A 16,536-nucleotide genomic window follows, 5' to 3' on the forward strand; every position below is an offset into this window, starting at 1 on the left:
CTCTCCTTGCTCCAGGTTACAGATGATCTCGTAGGGATTTGTTACTCACAAACCTAAGATTGCTCCTGAAAGTTAGGAAACTGCTTTCCTGAGTGAAAAAGCAATAATTTGTTCCCATATTTCCAAGAAAAGGTGTTACTTATTGTGAAGAAGCACAGCAATGAGAACAAACAAAAAAAAAACCTTCAGGGAAAACTATCACTCATTTCAATATCACAACCAACACATAAGCACAGGGAAAGTGACAAATTCTGCATTCTCTCAATAACAGATTCCCTTTCTGGGAACATTGGAGGTTAGAATGGAGGAACTTCAATCACCGTGGCAAGCAGCCAGCTCATGAATAGCTCGCTAACATCAACAAGACTATTCGTATGAACAAATGCTCAAAATGACTATGAGACTTCTTGTATATCCTTTGTAATGGTAAAATCAGCAGGATTACTGTGGTTTCTAAGTGCTCTCCCACACAGATGAAGAGCTGAAGTCAAGAAGAGTGCTCATGTGAGGAGCTCTGTAAGAGCTGCAGTTAAACACTGAACTGCTCCTTTGGTTTTAGTTTAAAAAAAAAAAAATAGAGCACATTGGAGCAGAACTACTACTGGACCAGCAGACACCAGGTTTTGAGTAACTCTGAAGTGAGATCCTGACATGCACCGCTCAAGGAAAATACAACTTCTACCGCCGGAACAGTTATGGTTAACTACAAACTCAGCTCTGCTCGAAGGCCACGAGATTTCAAACCACATTCTCAAAGTAAAGAACGGGGCTGGCAATACATAAAGATCTGTGAGAAAGGAAACACTGGAACTAGCAGCAAGGTGGGGTTGCCTGCATGGGCAGCCCTTCATTTGAATGCAAATGTAATTTTGGGGCAGGCAGTTATCTGTGACATCAGGCAGGACCTTAGTAAACTGTTACCACCAGCACCTGGTAAAACCATTGTTAATCATGTGTAGTAAAGGGACACCAGGGCTAGCAGGAGTCATTTATAGAGCCAGCCTGGGCTAGAAAAGAGAGAAAGAAAGAGGAGGGGAAGGGAGATCAAACAAACCCTGCAGAGGAGCAGGATGTCCCAGCGAGACAAAGGCGGGCTGTGAGCATCATGTACGTGAGCTATCTGTTGGATAAGGACAGCACCATGTATCCGGGATCCGCAAGGTGCACCAACAACAACCTGCCCGTGCAGAACTTCGTGTCTGCTCCAGCCTACCCCGAGTACCTGGGCTACCACCCCGTGCCAGGCCTGGACAGCCACGGGCAGGCGGCCTGGGGCTCCCACTACGGCGCCCAGCGCGAGGACTGGAGCGCCTACGGCCCGGGCCCTGCCAGCGCCGCTGCCCACATCAACGGCTCGTCCCCTGGCCAGGGCTCCTACAGCTCTGCTGACTACAGCTCCCTGCACCCCGCGCCTGCCGCTGCGCCCCTGCCTCCTGGAGACAGCGTCAGCGCCCAGCACGGCTCGCCCAACAGCCAAAGGCACGGCTCCTACGAGTGGATGAGGAAAACGGTGCAATCCACGTCCACAGGTAGGAGGGCGAGGAGGGTTTGGGATGAGGAAAGGGGGGTTTGACTTGTTGTGGTGGTGTTTTGCCAAGTTCCCTGTTCCAAGGGAAGATCCTGATTGCTCTGAAGGATTTCTCTTGCTAGCAGTTAAATATTGGTTCAATTACTGTTTGACCAGTTGGTTATTTCATATGCTTCTTACTTGACCTTTAATCCTGTGGGAAATGAAAAGCAATGTCCTTTCACTTCTCACTTCAGATATGTTTTTTAAGTCTGTGATCGCCAATAGATGCTTTTAATAGGAGTCCTATAGATTGGGATGAAACAGAAAGTGTTGTATTCACCACCGCCTATTCTTTGCTTACTTTCCTCAAGTTTTGGAGTACCTAGGAAAAGTTCAAGTAAAACGTGCACAGCAGGGGCTTTGGCAGTAAGGCTTTCTACCAGAAACAGCCCCTCCAAACCTCAGAACACAGCAATGAGATCTGCAAGATCAAACAATGAGTCAAGGCTTTAAAAACAGGGATGATAAGGAAAGGCTTGCTTCACTTTGTAGTAGCAGCTCTCAGAATATGCAGGAATACAAAGATCCATGGTAACACAGCCTGGCAGTACAGCCACAGATCAGGCTCTGCTGCATGACAGTCAAGGAGTACAAAACAATTCTTCAACTGTATTTAAGCAGTAAAAATAAGCCATGAAGCTTGATGGAAAGGTTCTGTTTGATTGGGAGGAGGGCCAAGAGAAAAAAATATAAAATTTGAGCATTCCTAAAACAAAAATCTGCATGCTGTATATGAAAAAAAAAATTAAACAAGAAAGGGAGAAGAAAAAGAGGGAAAACTGCCTGAAAAGAACAGAGGCGTAATCTGCTGTATGAAAGCATTTGATCCTCTGAGGTGCTGAGCAGCTTTGACATGCACTGAGATGAGTAGAAATTAGGGATGCTCAATTCCTCCCCTAAAGAGATGCTCCCAGTATTTCAGTGTTGCATCCCAGGAAGTTTCCTTCCTTTCCCTCCCTCTCTCCCTCCACATGAGCCTGTAAATAAAAGTCTTCAAAGCCGGGACTGAATCAATCTCTGGTGGAAAAGCAATTACTTAAAACAGACATGGGAGAATTGAAAGCAACTGCATAGAAAAGCTGTCTGTATTAAAATAATGCATCTAATTTGTATGGGCAGAGTCCTCCTCACTCCTGCTGAACACAACTTTAGTTCATGGAGAATCCACAGAATTCAATAGAACAGTCAGAACAGGCTGTTGCTCTGTGTGAGTAAGAATTTGGGGGGATAAAAAAGTTTGTATTTTTAAAATCATATTTGTTCTTCGCTGACTATTATCCAGGGAAAAAAACAAAAGAGGGCTTGTTTTGAAAAAACTTGCAGCTTACTTCTGAGGAGTACTTACAAAGGCAACAAAATTGCTCACTAATTGTGGGATTTACAGATGGCAGAACCCTTGCTCAAAAAAACCCACCACTCCTCATCTTTTCCTTACCTGCTTTGTGCTCCCTGTGGATCTCACCAAGAGAGCAAGGTCTGGTTTGTTCTGGTTTGATAATGGGACACTGGGATAGACTGATACAGCCCATGTATCTATATAGATATAGATATCTATATATCAATATATATCGTATACACAGAATATAAAATATCCCATTCTAATTGCTGCTCAAGATGCAGAGATTTCTAACTTTCTTAGACATTTCTAGCTTTCCAAATTTCAAGCCTGCAAAGGTCAGAGCATTCACAGGAGAGCTGGGAATGTCTCCTTTCTGGAGTGGTCTAACAAGATATTGAGCATTCTTGTGTCTAGAACTGGAGAAATCAGTATGCCACAGAACAGACCCTCCCAAATGCCTCTGGGCCAGGGGCAGGCTCCATTTAAAAGCTGCTTTAGGGAAAAATCCAGAGAAGGAATTCTCCTGCTCCTTCTTTCCCTCATATATATATATTAGCTCTGCTTGGCCAAGCAGGCTCAGTGCCAGCAGATCTGCTTCAGTGGAGTTGGTTCCCTTCTCTTCCTTCACTCCTTATCCTCTGTCCTTTTCTGTTCAAAAGCAAGGGCACTATTGTCCTTCGTGGTTTCCCAAAAATTAAAATAATTTTAAAAGAGATTTTCCACTGCAGTAGTGTCAGCTCCAGGAAAGCACCTGAGTGAGTTTGGTTCTGTAAATGCAGGTGCTGCAGTGGTCTCAGATGTGTGACCAGACTCATGCAAATGTTTGCTGGACCATGATCAAACCCCTCATCATTGTCTTAGATGGAATCCAATTCTTTTTACATCCTTAAAGCTGTCTTTGTTCACTGAGAATTATCCTTCTGTCTCTTTACAAAACCTTTGGGATTTTCAGTAAAGGTCTCGTGTTGCCAGAATGAAGGAATTTATTTATATTTATTTATTTATCAGCTTTCCTTATTCCCTGTGAATAGACACAAACTGCTGTTCTTAATGATGAGAAAAATGAAGCTCAGACTTACCTGAGTTGATCACAACAGACATCATTTAGACAAATTAATTTTGTTATTTATTACATGCTGCAAAGCACTAATCATCAATACTAATACTACCAGTAATATTTCACTGTGAAAGCAATAATTATTAAAGCAAATAATTTTTGCAAGATATTCTCAGAAGTGTGCAAGAAATGTTCCTGTAACCTTATCCCTTTAAGACTGGGAGAGATTCTTGCCAAAGTTTCGCTCGCTTTGAGTAATCTGTATTGGAGCAGCTACAGAAACAAGGCCCTGAGTCCAGGGCATTCCCATCTCCAGAGATTTCATGGTTATCTTCCCTTAGTGGTGCTCTGTGGCCTCATGTCCTGACAGATGCCAAACAAAACACTTTATTGCTATTTCTGCCACTGCCTCATGCCCTCCAGGTCTTTTGATGCTGTTATCTACACAACTAACCTGAAAGAAAGGAAGAAACTATTTCAAGTTTTACTCTGTAGCTTTAAAAACATCAGTGTAAAACCACATGTTCAACTGATGTAAAGTGAAATTTGTGAGGTTCTCATTACTGAAAGTGAGATTATCATTTTGATTTAATACTGCTAGAATGCACTTCCTGCAGAAAACTCGTGCTGAGGCTTTCATGCATCCTTCTCTCTCTGGCTGAAGGATGCTGAGTGTCTGTCCCAGTGTGGCACTGCAGGGATTGGGGTTTGATCCTCAGTGCAGAGCACTCAGAATCCAGGGCCCTGCACTCCTCAGGGTGTTGAGGAGACAGGGAAAAGCCGATGGGTTTTGACTCAGAACACTGGAAGGAGGAAGCACTGAGTGCTCAGGGTTTTCTGAGTGCTCAGAGAAAAGACTCTACTCTAACCCTTCCACTGCTCCTGTCTCCTCAAAGTCCCCTTGGGGCTGGTGAGCACAGCCAGGACAAGGAGCAATTGTAACACACAACAGAACAAAGCCACAGCTAGAAATGTGAGGTGGCAATTCCACACACACGCACAGAGGAGACATAATTACAGGCTAATTCTTTGATGGAAAATAAAATAAAACCACCTTAGAAGAAGCTACAAATCTCCTGTTGATTTCAGGATTTTTATGGAGCTGTGTCATCACTCGCACAGGAGTAGACTTGACTTTATGACTGTGTGAGAAAACAACACACACCTGTGGTAAAAGTATGCCCAAAACACTGAGTCTGAGCAGTGAACTCCCAGGAGAATTTGCTCACAAAGCTGAAAGTACACCTTGAGATCTGCACTTAGGTTACTATAAAACAGGGTGGGGACAAGTTTTGAAACAGGTGAACTGATTCAGAGGAGAGATTTTTCCTGTCGATGACAACTCTCCTATCATTCTTCTTCAATAAAAATTTACTCTGCAGACAAAAAGACAGTTTTCTGCTGCTGATGACAGGAGAACTGAGAGCATCATGACTAAAGCACTGTAAATGCATCACACTCAGTCTTTGAAGGAAAAAGTTATATTCCCTCAAATCTAAGGAAGAGGAACAAGCCTCTTTAGAGGTCATTCCTGTAAAATGCTGAATGCTAAAGAATACAGAACACTTGGGAAAAACCTCAGTCAGTCACTTCCCTTTTATTTGTCATTGGCAATGGGATTTACCCAGTTTGCCCCTCAGAAATGCACCTACATTTTCTGCAGGTTGGGTGCTTCTGCCTGTCCAGTCATTGCTTAAAGAAACAAAAATGATTCTCTTTTGGATCCAATTCCTTCTGTGTGATGAAGATGAATAAAAAAGTTTACACTAGGAAGGGGAAGAACAGAATTTGGCCAATGAGCTTTATTCCAGAATAGCAGAACATATTCAAAATTGAAAACAGAAGGAGAAATTTGAGTCTGTTGAAAGGTTTCCCCTCTATGAGTCTATTCTGGTTTCTTCAGCATGAACAACCTGAGCATGTATAAAAGAGCAGATGAGCAGGATACAGCAGAAAATACACAGAATTTCACCGAGTTTCACAAAGCTTTAGCACCTGACTTTGCAGTAATGCACAGGACCAGGATATCTACTCATCACACCAAGGGTTCTGGCAGGAACAGTACACATCCATATGGATCTGTGTCACATTTTCTACTTTATAATTCTAATACAGTGCCTGGTGGGGGGTTTAATTTAGCTTTAAACATCATGTGCTGCACAATATTTGTCTTCAAAACTTATTTTAAATCAGTTTTGCTTCACAGTCAGGGGAAGTTACCTCCTGCTTTTCCTACACTTTTAAAATACCTAAGTAGTTAGATTCCTAAATAAAACTCTGAGGCCTGCTCTCTCAGTCTATATCTTTATAGGCTCAAAAAATTAACATCAGGGGTTTTACTACTAAAGTAACAAGAGAGATGCAGGTGGGAACTGAGCATGTCCTCAGGCCAGAAGCTGCTTCACATTTCTGGGATGATTTAAGGTAACATCCAGTCACCAGGAACAGCCATAACTTCCTCTGAAACACTGCTAAACCCTGCAATCCAGGGTGATTGTCAGCAATCCCACAGTAATCCCACACTGTCCTATCCCAGGACATCTCCAGGCAGCTTCTGGATCTTATGAAAGATGCTGGTTTCAGTGCTTGCAGAGTATTCCTGAAAAGTTAAGAGAGGAGCTCTGAAAGAGGGCCCAGGGCTGGTTCTCATGCTAATTTATTTTACTTTGTAAACTAGTTGTGAGGTCCGATGGTGTTTTTTGGTGGTTTTGGGTTTGTTTTTTTTTTTTTCCTTTCCTGGCCTACATTGTCTGAGGTTTTGAGGCCTATCTGTCATATTGAGGCAACAGACCCTTTTAACACTTCACTTTGCTTTGATATGCAGTCTTGTCTCTTCCTTCTCCCTCTTTTCTTCAGGAGTTATATTGCCGGAAAGGGTGATGATTTTCACAGCAAATAAAGAGGCCTTCTCCCAGCTTTATTGTCTTCAGAAGAAATACTCTGTGAATTTTATGACCAATGGGAAACTGTTCCCTTCCCCCAGCTCAAAACTTGGCCAGTCACAAAAATTGGAGTGATGGAACAGCATTGTTAAACTAGAGAAGATTTCCAGCTCTCAAATGTCTGATTTCTCACTGGTCCAAAGGCACTCCTCAGTAGCCACTAGTGCAAAAAAAGGTTTTGACAAAACTACCTCTTCTTCTTTAGCTCATTAAAGCCAGGAAATCCACTCCCCCAGCACAAAGGCAGGCAGGCTGCAAAGGTAACTGCTTCAAAGCCCTTTTGTTTCACTTCTCTCCCACCCCAGCAGCAATAACCTCTCCAAGCACAATTCCATGATGTAAGTGTCCGTGCCAGAACACATTCCCTATAGAACTGGCACAGAATTGCTGATTATAATTTTAACCTGGCACTAACAGAAGCTTCATTAAGATGGTACAAAGTCAAATGTTGGCTATTTCACTCACTAAGTGAGGCAAATACACAGGATTTCACTAAAGAATTGGATTAATACAAGGACTTTTACCACTGCATCATGGAATTCTGTTACTATGTCGTGAGAAGTAAAGAACATCCTCCTATTATGGGAGTGAATCCATTAGTCCCACCTCAAATTTTACTCAGGTAATATTTCTTCCAGAAATAAAATGCAATTATAATAAAAACCAGTAGATCTGCAGAACACACTGGAGTGGATCTGCTCTGTCCAACAGATGGAATTTAGAAGCTAAAAGCCCAAACTGTTTAGGGATGGGTTCTGTTGCTGCTGTTTGTTAACTCTGGCAAATAAAAGTGTGTTTTGCCTTTGAAAGGAAATGCCATGTGCAGACTAATTCCAGCCCAGCACACAACAAAGGCAGTAGGAAGACTCTCACTGACATCAAGGAGAGTAAAGGCCCAACAAACTAAAGCATGGCTCTGCCAGAGCGAAAATTATCTCTTGGAAGACCCTGGCAGATCTCAGCTCCCACTGTCTCTTGTCTTTCACAGAAAAAAAAAAAATCAAATTATTAAAGACAAGATTTATGTGACACATCAGAGAATTTTTCCTGGACCATTTCTCAGAATTTCCTTACTTTTGCTTTTTCACTTTTTAAATTATTTTCTTAACTTTAAAAAAGAAATTAGATGTCAAAGCTCCCAATCATCCTTCAAAAAGAGTATCAATGCCACTAAAAAAACCCTGAGAATTACTCATACAGAAATAAAGGATCTTATGGGAGAACGTTTTGTTTTCCATGTACATTTAATTTCTCCTTCAACTTAAAAAGAAAAAAAAAAAAAAACAACAACACAATCCTCTCCTGTTCAGGTAATAAGGGTTTAAGCACTGAAAACTAGAAACAGGAAGGTTTTTCTTGAAGTTTACCACTTTGTTTTGGCAATAGAGGAACATTTGATATTTGTCTGTGCCTTCTGAATGAGAATAGAGGTCAAGATAAGATCACCTTGTTGTCCTTTGTGTACTCCAACTCAACAACACAAAGGACACTAAGGGAACATGTTAAACATTTTGTCCCGTGGAATGACCCCAAATTCTCATTTGAAGAGGAAAAAAACCCTTAACCAAACCACCAGTTAGAGAGATCAAAAGTTAAAAAATATCAAGTGAGGCGTTAAAGCACCACAGGTGACCATATGTTAAACAAACAATTTACACTTCCAGTGAGGGAAAACAAATGTCCTGGTATTTATGTGGACTGAACTGAACCACTGCTGCTCCTTAGAGACTCTACAATTCTTACCTTAATGTTGTAAAATTAGCAGCACTTTTCACTTGATTATCGGGGTGAACTGGGCTAATTCTGCTTACACTGCGGTCTCACAGTGGTGGAAATGCCAGTGAATGAGAACTGTACACCGTCCCCAGGCAGGCAGCACCTGCACAGGCAGGGAACACATCTGACACAAAGGAGTCCGGCTGCATGGACTGAGCAGAACCCACAGCCTAAGGAGCAATCCCAGACCTCTTTTCCCTACTGAAATAATCCAAGTAATCAGGCTGATGGCCTTGAGAAGAGTTGGGTTATGCCCAGAGCATTGTAAAGACACTATTGGTGCTCCCCCAGGGCTGGAATATGGAAGCTGAAGGACCAGATTTGGTTCTACAAGCTTGGGGAGAGTCCTAGAGAACTGCTGTCTTGTAGGGTGAGCCAGAACCATCCTCATCCAGGCTACAGAAGGATTTATTTACAGCATTGCAGTGCCCAGGACATCCAGGGCTCACCAACTCTGGCTCTGGGATCTGTACAAATAGCACTGAGAGGAGCAGAGCCTGAGGAAACCTCCAATGCAAGCAGTAAATTGGTGAGCCAACAGTTCTTAGAAACAGCAAAGTCCTGACTGTCAAATCCTGGAAGAGGTGAGAGTGACCCTTTATGGTGTGCATGGCAATTGCAAGACAATGCTAACTTTAAATCTATTCCATACAAAACTAAGAGACATCACACCATCACACCTCCCTCCACAGATGGAGGAAGAACATTAACCCAAGATCCTGCTGTAGTCCTGTACCCTGAATTCTGATCTTTGGGTGCTATGAAATTCAAAAGCAAGGGCAGTGGGAAGGAGGGGCTGGGTCAGAATCAGGCCTTTGGCAGCACTGGGATGACCCCTCCAGCTCCTCTCTGCAGCCAGGGAAAGCTGCTGGCTCTGGGGCTTTGTGCCACCACGATCTACTCAGACACTAAAATTTACCAACTCCTTGCCTGAGAATCTATTTCACCCCATTGAAAATTAACTGCTCTTACTAGAGTGTAGTTATTAGGAGTTTGTGGCACCTGTTTTTTGAGGAGTTGGGCATCCCTATAACCTTGTCAGGAAAAGCTCTAGAAGCAAACAGGAGCCTCTGTGCAAAGCCACACAACACCTGCAGCAAGAGCAGCTGGGTACAGGTACAAACACCTAGAGTCCTGTGCATCACCTGAGAGAGCCTGAGCCTCTTCTGCTGCAGTGACCACTGAGGACACAGATTCACAACCTCTAGCACCACAACGGAATACAGAGCCAAAAAAATACTGAAAATATATTCCCTGTCCCAGACAATTCACTGGCTAAATATTCACATCTGTAGGAATGTCCATATAAATACAAGTAAACAAGGAAGCATAAAAAATTATAAGATTGTGGTCAGCAAAGATGATGACACTGGTCTTAACACAACAATGATCCAGTCTGTTAAAACTGTGGGAAGACCTCAGGTTTTAGCTTTAAGCAGGTATTGATCCCCAATATATTGATTGTCTAATACAAGCATAAACCACAGAGGAAGCAAAGCAGCAGCAGCCTTTCCCTTTCTCAGCTTTCTTCCAGAGCAGCCACACATTCTGCCCTCAGAAATGACCCCATATGGAATCCACAAAATTTCAGCTCCTTGCATCTGTGTTCCCTGGCTCCTGTCATCTGCCACTGCCTTTTAATGCCCTGGATGTTGCTGAGCCGTGTCTGCTCCACTCAGCTGCACCCACAGCTGAAGGGAGCTGCTCCCAAAACAGCAGATGCTGCACTTCCCTGCCCATTGTGAAGTATTATTGCTTGCCTTTTCTCTTTTTTATGAACTGTCATCTGAAAATCTATGTTACTGTTCTCTGTGCTGTTATCAGATCGTGGGCAGACTGTGCCAGACTTGAGGGGAAAACACAACCTCCAAATTGCAGTAACAATCACAACGTTGTGGGAATTTTTCTAGCAACAAGAAGTGAGGAACTTTGGAAGCTCTCAGTATTTTCTGTGCAGTGAAATGTCCTTTACAATTTTCTCTGAGGCAGGTAAGAGTGTCCCAGCTCTAGGGCCAAAGCTAAGAGCAATTCAGCACCAGGCAGGAAGCTTGCAGCCGAGCTGGGAAGAGAACCCAGGTTTCCTGGCTCCTTATTCTTACCAGGAATGCCTTTCCTTTCCCAAATGATTACACAGGGGTGAGAAGGAACACGAGAAGCAGTTTAGTATCTATTTACTAAGGAGCAAACCTAATATCTGATGGGATGAACCTCTTGTGTTGTAAATCAAGACCGAGTCAAGGGAGTTACTCTGGGTAAGTGCACAGACAATCAGGCCTAAAATCCCTGCAGACATTTTCAAATGTAAAGCCAGATATTTTGTGTTACTAAAGTGAAAAAATTCTAGCTTGAAGCAATGTGTTCTTCTTTCAAAACAGGTAAAACAAGAACAAGAGAGAAGTACCGAGTGGTTTACACAGATCATCAGAGATTAGAATTAGAGAAGGAGTTTCATTACAACAGATACATTACAATCAGAAGGAAGTCTGAACTTGCTGCAAACCTAAGACTTTCCGAGAGACAGGTAGAGTATGGATCACCCATCCAGGCTTTCCTTTGAATTTATGATTGCTGCTGAGGAGATAACTGTATGGTAAAGAATACAGGATGTTAATGTTGGGATGTTAACCCAACACTGGCTTCCCTTTGCAGTAGAACCCAAACCAGAGCTGTGCAATAACCCAGGAAATGCAAACACCAACTTTTTCCCATTCTGAGAAACACGAGTTAAACCACATCACCAAAATCCTGCCAGGATTTCTCTCTGGGCTGTGGCAGCAGGGAGAATTTCATGCTGAACTCCCTAAAGCAGAGGTCCTGGTTCTGCTGAAGTCAGTGGGAATTCCATAACCAAATCCAAGCAGGTCAGTCCTAGCGGAGGTGGAAGTGATGAGCTCAAGTATGTTCAGGACACTTGAAGGGTTTTGTTCCCTTGGCTGCCTTGTACCTTTTGTTCAAGACTTCCTACATACGTGCTACTCCTTTCTCCTGCCCCATTTGCTCCCCTCCAAATTCCACTTCTGTTCTCAGAAGATAAATCAAAACACAATCCCATGATTAGGCCTGATTCACTATTGTTTTGTGAGCTCTGCTGAGCAGGAATGGTCCAGAACCCACCCAGCTGTAGCACTGTCCATCCAACTTGAACTTGGCTCACACAGCACACACTGAGCTTACAGAAATGGGGAACCAAACACTCATTTTGCAAATATTCCTCAATCTGCTGCTGAATGCCAGCGTTTAATTGTTGAAAACTAAAATTTTCAGCCAGGTATAAAAAATACACTATGTGTCTTTTTGTTGGCTGTTAAAACATTCATAATTTGACTTAATTATGCTGAATTTGAATATTATGGCCCTGCTTCTGTACACAACCAGTGATATTTACTTGAAACTTCCTAGCTCAGTGATAATTCCTGATGAATATTTTTGTTAGTGTAATTGAAGAGGTGAAACAAAAATATGTGATCTATTTCTTTGTATACATTGGGGAAACTTGGCAACAGCTTTTGCAGTATTTGTTCTTCTTCATCATCACCAATATATCAAAAGCAAAATGAATTACAGTTCATACAACCTACATCTCCGAAGTGTGTTTTAAAAATGGAAGATGAAGTAAAAAATCCCCGATAGACTCCCACCACCACCCTTTCATACAAATTAAACAATTCCATCATACAAGCACAGCTGAACACACACATTCTATTCTATCCCAAATTCCTCTGTACACCACCTAAAACCTGAACTGATTTTCTGGAAAAGCTTTTTTTTTTCTGCCTCTGCCAAAATCCAAAATTCCCTGGAAGGAATATCTCAAAAGGACAAAGAAGGATTGCTCAAACAAGGAAGGAAAGATGCAATATCTAATGAAAGCAAGAAAGGCAAAGTGAAGCTGTTAACATAGGAAGGATACAGAAATAAAGGAGATGGCAAGGATGAGAAAGAAGAAAGAAAATCAGACTTCAGGGGAAGAGAGATTGGCATGGAAAAAAGAATATGGAAAGGAAGGAGGGCAACAGGTAAAGAATAAGTCAGACAGATGCAACTGGCCCTGTCAGCTTTTCATCTGACATTACAGACCTGCTCTTACTTGGACTCATGTGATAATTGGCACACGATGCTCAAGTGCCTAATTTCTCTCTGCAGATCTGCTCCCTTAGTTTAACAACGAGCCAGAATAAAAACCTCAATTCACAGGCGGGTAAGAAGACTGGAGCCACAGGGTAATTCTGAAATGTTGGTTTGGGTTTTAGACTGTTTCATCTTTTCGTACATTTTGGCATATGTATGAGAAAAATTGGATTATCTCTGCACAGTCAGAACACAAGAGATCTGAGAGGGCTTGAGACCGGTTTAATGGAACATAATTTGGTATTGGAATGATATTCCAGAACTAAGAGAGCAAAAGGAACTGCCAAACATCTCAGATGGCAGCCTGGGGCTTAAGAGACCTGGTTTAGATTTACATGGGCTTTGCATGTATTTGAATCCTTCAACTATAGAATGGAATAATGATGCCTCAAGGAGAAGCACCCTGAGACTATCCCAGAGAGTCCCTAAAGAGGTTTTGTCGGGCTTCACCAGTGATTTTCTTTTAAAACACAACCTGGTAGTCACAGGTTTTATCACCTCTCACTGTTTTACCTCCTTTCCAATCATTATTCTCTTTCCCTTTCTAGTTCCTAGGAAAAAATAACTGAACAGAGCAATATTTCTCAGCAAAATATTGATTTTTTTTCCCCTTTGGGTTATAGAAAACAGTGACAGAAGTGTTTCCGTAGCTGTCTGAACAAGAAAACACAACACAACAAACCTGAAGGAGATAGCTTGACTTATGACACTGACTAGATGTGATCCAGAGCCACTTCCAAGGATAAACAGCTGCAGTGCACAGCTTTAAATCCAACCCTGGGGATTCACATCCAAAGCCAGTCCAGTTACCACAGGACATGTCACACCTCAGCAAGTCCTGCAGTATTTTCAGCTGACCATTATTCAGCTTCAGCTCACGTCCTCACCTGTCCCACCCCAGTCCAGATCCACCTTCAGCAGGTCCTTCCTTCCTCCCCAAGGTGGCTGTGACAGGGCAGGGACACTGGTGACACTGCACTGTGTGGGGAGCAGCAGCAGATTCTGGCTCCAGCTACAAATGAAGCAGAAGGCACTCAGCTGTTCAGGCACTGCTAAGACAATATTTCGAATTAATGTTGTGTATTGCTGATGAAATTCTGTTCAGAAGTGAATTTCCACTGGCTTCCACACTGGAAGTCACTAATTAAAATGCACTATCCAATCAGGAAAGCTTTTGTGCCTCTGTTTATAGGCCAGTAGCAGATCCTGGCTTGCCCTGACTTGGACATTCAGTTTTCAGCTTAACAATACTCATGCAGAATTTTGACAATCACTAGGACACATGAGATTCTGTCCCGTTTGCTTTTGTTTCTCATTCCATAAAGAAATAACTGGACTAACCCCAAAATTCCCTTTTTATCAAGTTATTAATAAATATTTTATCAGTGGGTAGGAAAGACTACCCGTATGAAAAGCAAGCAAACAGCTCTGTTGTCTCAGTTTGTCGTTGCCTCTCTCAGTGGTCCTCACACCACTGATTCTTCTCTGATTCTGTGACTAAACACACAAAGGACCACATCCAGCCTGGCATCAACTGAAAACAATTTTCCTCTGCTCCTCCGCAGGTGAAAATCTGGTTCCAGAACCGCAGAGCCAAAGAGAGAAAATTAATGAAGAAGAAAATGACTCACTTCGACGGCAGCAGCCTGGGCTCTCTGCAGAGTGACTCTGGCTCCGTGAGCCCGATGCCGGTCCCCGAGGCACAGACTCATTCGGAGATGGCCGGCTCTCTGTTCGCGGCGCCGCCCGGCCCCGCCGCTCTCCCCATCGGCGCCTTGCAGCACGCAGGGAGCCTGCAGCAGGTGGTGGCCTCGCAGTGAGGCTGCACCGAGCGGTACCGGAGCACTACAGCACCCGGGAGCCGGCCCCAGCCCGGGGCACACACGCTTCAAGGACAATAAACCCAGAGCCAGCCGCCGGGTGTGCAGCGCAGCGCGGCTCCCGGGGGCCACGGAACTGCAGGAGCCCCGCGGGAGGAGGATGCCACAGGGCCAGGAGCTTCGAGAGCCTGGGGAAGGGAGAGCCCAGCAGCAGCCACTTGTTCACTGCAGACACACACATAGAAAACCCCAAAAGAGCACAAAAACTTGCCCCAGGCAATGAATCTCACACTGCTGTGTCTGTGCCTGGCCCCCAGGGAAAGGGAATATTCCTGTGTCTGTGCCTCGCCCCCAGGGAAAGGGAATATTCCTGTGCCTCACCTCCAGGGAAAGGGAATATTCCTGTGTCTGTGCCTCACCTCCAGGGAAAGGGAATATTCCTGTGTCTGTGCCTCACCTCCAGGGAAAGGGAATATTCCTGTGTCTGTGCCTCGCCTCCAGGGAAAGGGAATATTCCTGTGCCTCACCTCCAGGGAAAGGGAATATTCCTGTTTGTGCCTCACCTCCAGTGAAAGGGAATATTCCTGTTTGTGCCTCACCTCCAGTGAAAGGGAATATTCCTGTTTGTGCCTCACCTTCAGGGAAAGGGAATATTCCTGTGTCTGTGCATCACCTCCAGGGAAAGGGAATATTCCTGTGTCTGTGCCTCGCCCCCAGGGAAAGGGAATATTCCTGTGTCTGTGCCTCACCCCCAGGGAAAGGGAATATTCCTGTGTCTGTGCCTCACCCCCAGGGAAAGGGAATATTCCTGTGTCTGTGCCTCACCCCCAGGGAAAGGGAATATTCCTGTGTCTGTGCCTCGCCCCCAGGGAAAGGGAATATTCCTGCTCCTTTGATCTCCACACAAGGCTCCATGTGCTGATCCCACCCGTGGGCTTTACAGGCTCATCTCGGGAAACGCAAACCTGACTGGTGTGTGTGGACCCACTCGGTGGAAAGCCTGGAGCCGGGTGGCTGCACTCACTACATGTTAAGGGCAAAGGTCAGGGAGGAGCTGTTTGGAATTTTGGGGGGTTGGACAGATATGATTTCCAATGCTCCATACACTGGTATGAACAGGCACTCTTCAACCTCACTTTAAATGTTTTCAAAGCATCCTGGAATTGTGAATCTTGGCCCGAGTTCGTTTTTGGACAAAGAAAATTCATGTCAGATTCATTCTGGATCCTAAAACAAAGAGCAAAGTGGGGCAGAAATCCTTCTAAAAAGTGTGTTTTGAGAAGTGACTGCATTTCAGAAGACAGCAGACCCCATGGATAAAGATGCAATAACTGCATTAAACCAATTTTAAATCTGGTCCAGTTTTATGAGCTACCATCACACTAATAAATATTGAGAAGCTAAATTAATAGAAGAAAAAGCAAATAGAACACTTAAAATAAAGCTCTCAGCATTTTTCATGTGGGTCTCAATTCCTGAAGGGCTGATCCCTTCCACACTAAGCAGAATTTTTTCAGGTAGGTTGTCACTACTTAAGAATAATCAAATAATCTGGATACTTATTTCCCCAATATGATTCCAAATTGCATGTGCAAAACTTTTGTCTGCAAAGGGAAAATTTTTAGAGCCCGTGCATGATTTGGGAATTGATACCCCATTGTCCAAAGCAGTTTAGAAATTTAGGATGCCTATCCTCAGTAATTTCCATCAAGGTGTCCCCTGGAATATCTCTGTCACTGTGGCAAAGAAAGACTTAGGAGCATTAAGTCATTTAGGCACTACATTCTCGGGTTTATTCTTTAATTATAACAAATAGTACTTTTAGAGTATCAAAATGTTGGTGATGTGAAATGACTTTGTATATAAAGAACATTAAAATAAATGCCTTTTTTCATAACCACTTT

General features: G+C 43.4%; 1 protein-coding gene across 1 annotated transcript; it reads left to right on the plus strand.

The window, feature by feature from the left end:
* Positions 1-1,042: 1,042 nt before the first annotated feature.
* Positions 1,043-14,632, plus strand: LOC136370386 (homeobox protein CDX-1-like). Its single transcript, XM_066333754.1, has 3 exons — positions 1,043-1,529; positions 11,060-11,205; positions 14,378-14,632. Exons 1-3 carry the CDS (start codon positions 1,106-1,108, stop codon positions 14,630-14,632), a joined length of 825 nt encoding a protein of 274 aa, XP_066189851.1. The 5' UTR covers positions 1,043-1,105.
* Positions 14,633-16,536: the final 1,904 nt, after the last annotated feature.

This window comes from Sylvia atricapilla, chromosome 21 (assembly GCF_009819655.1).
Source record: "Sylvia atricapilla isolate bSylAtr1 chromosome 21, bSylAtr1.pri, whole genome shotgun sequence".
NCBI lineage: Eukaryota > Metazoa > Chordata > Aves > Passeriformes > Sylviidae > Sylvia > Sylvia atricapilla.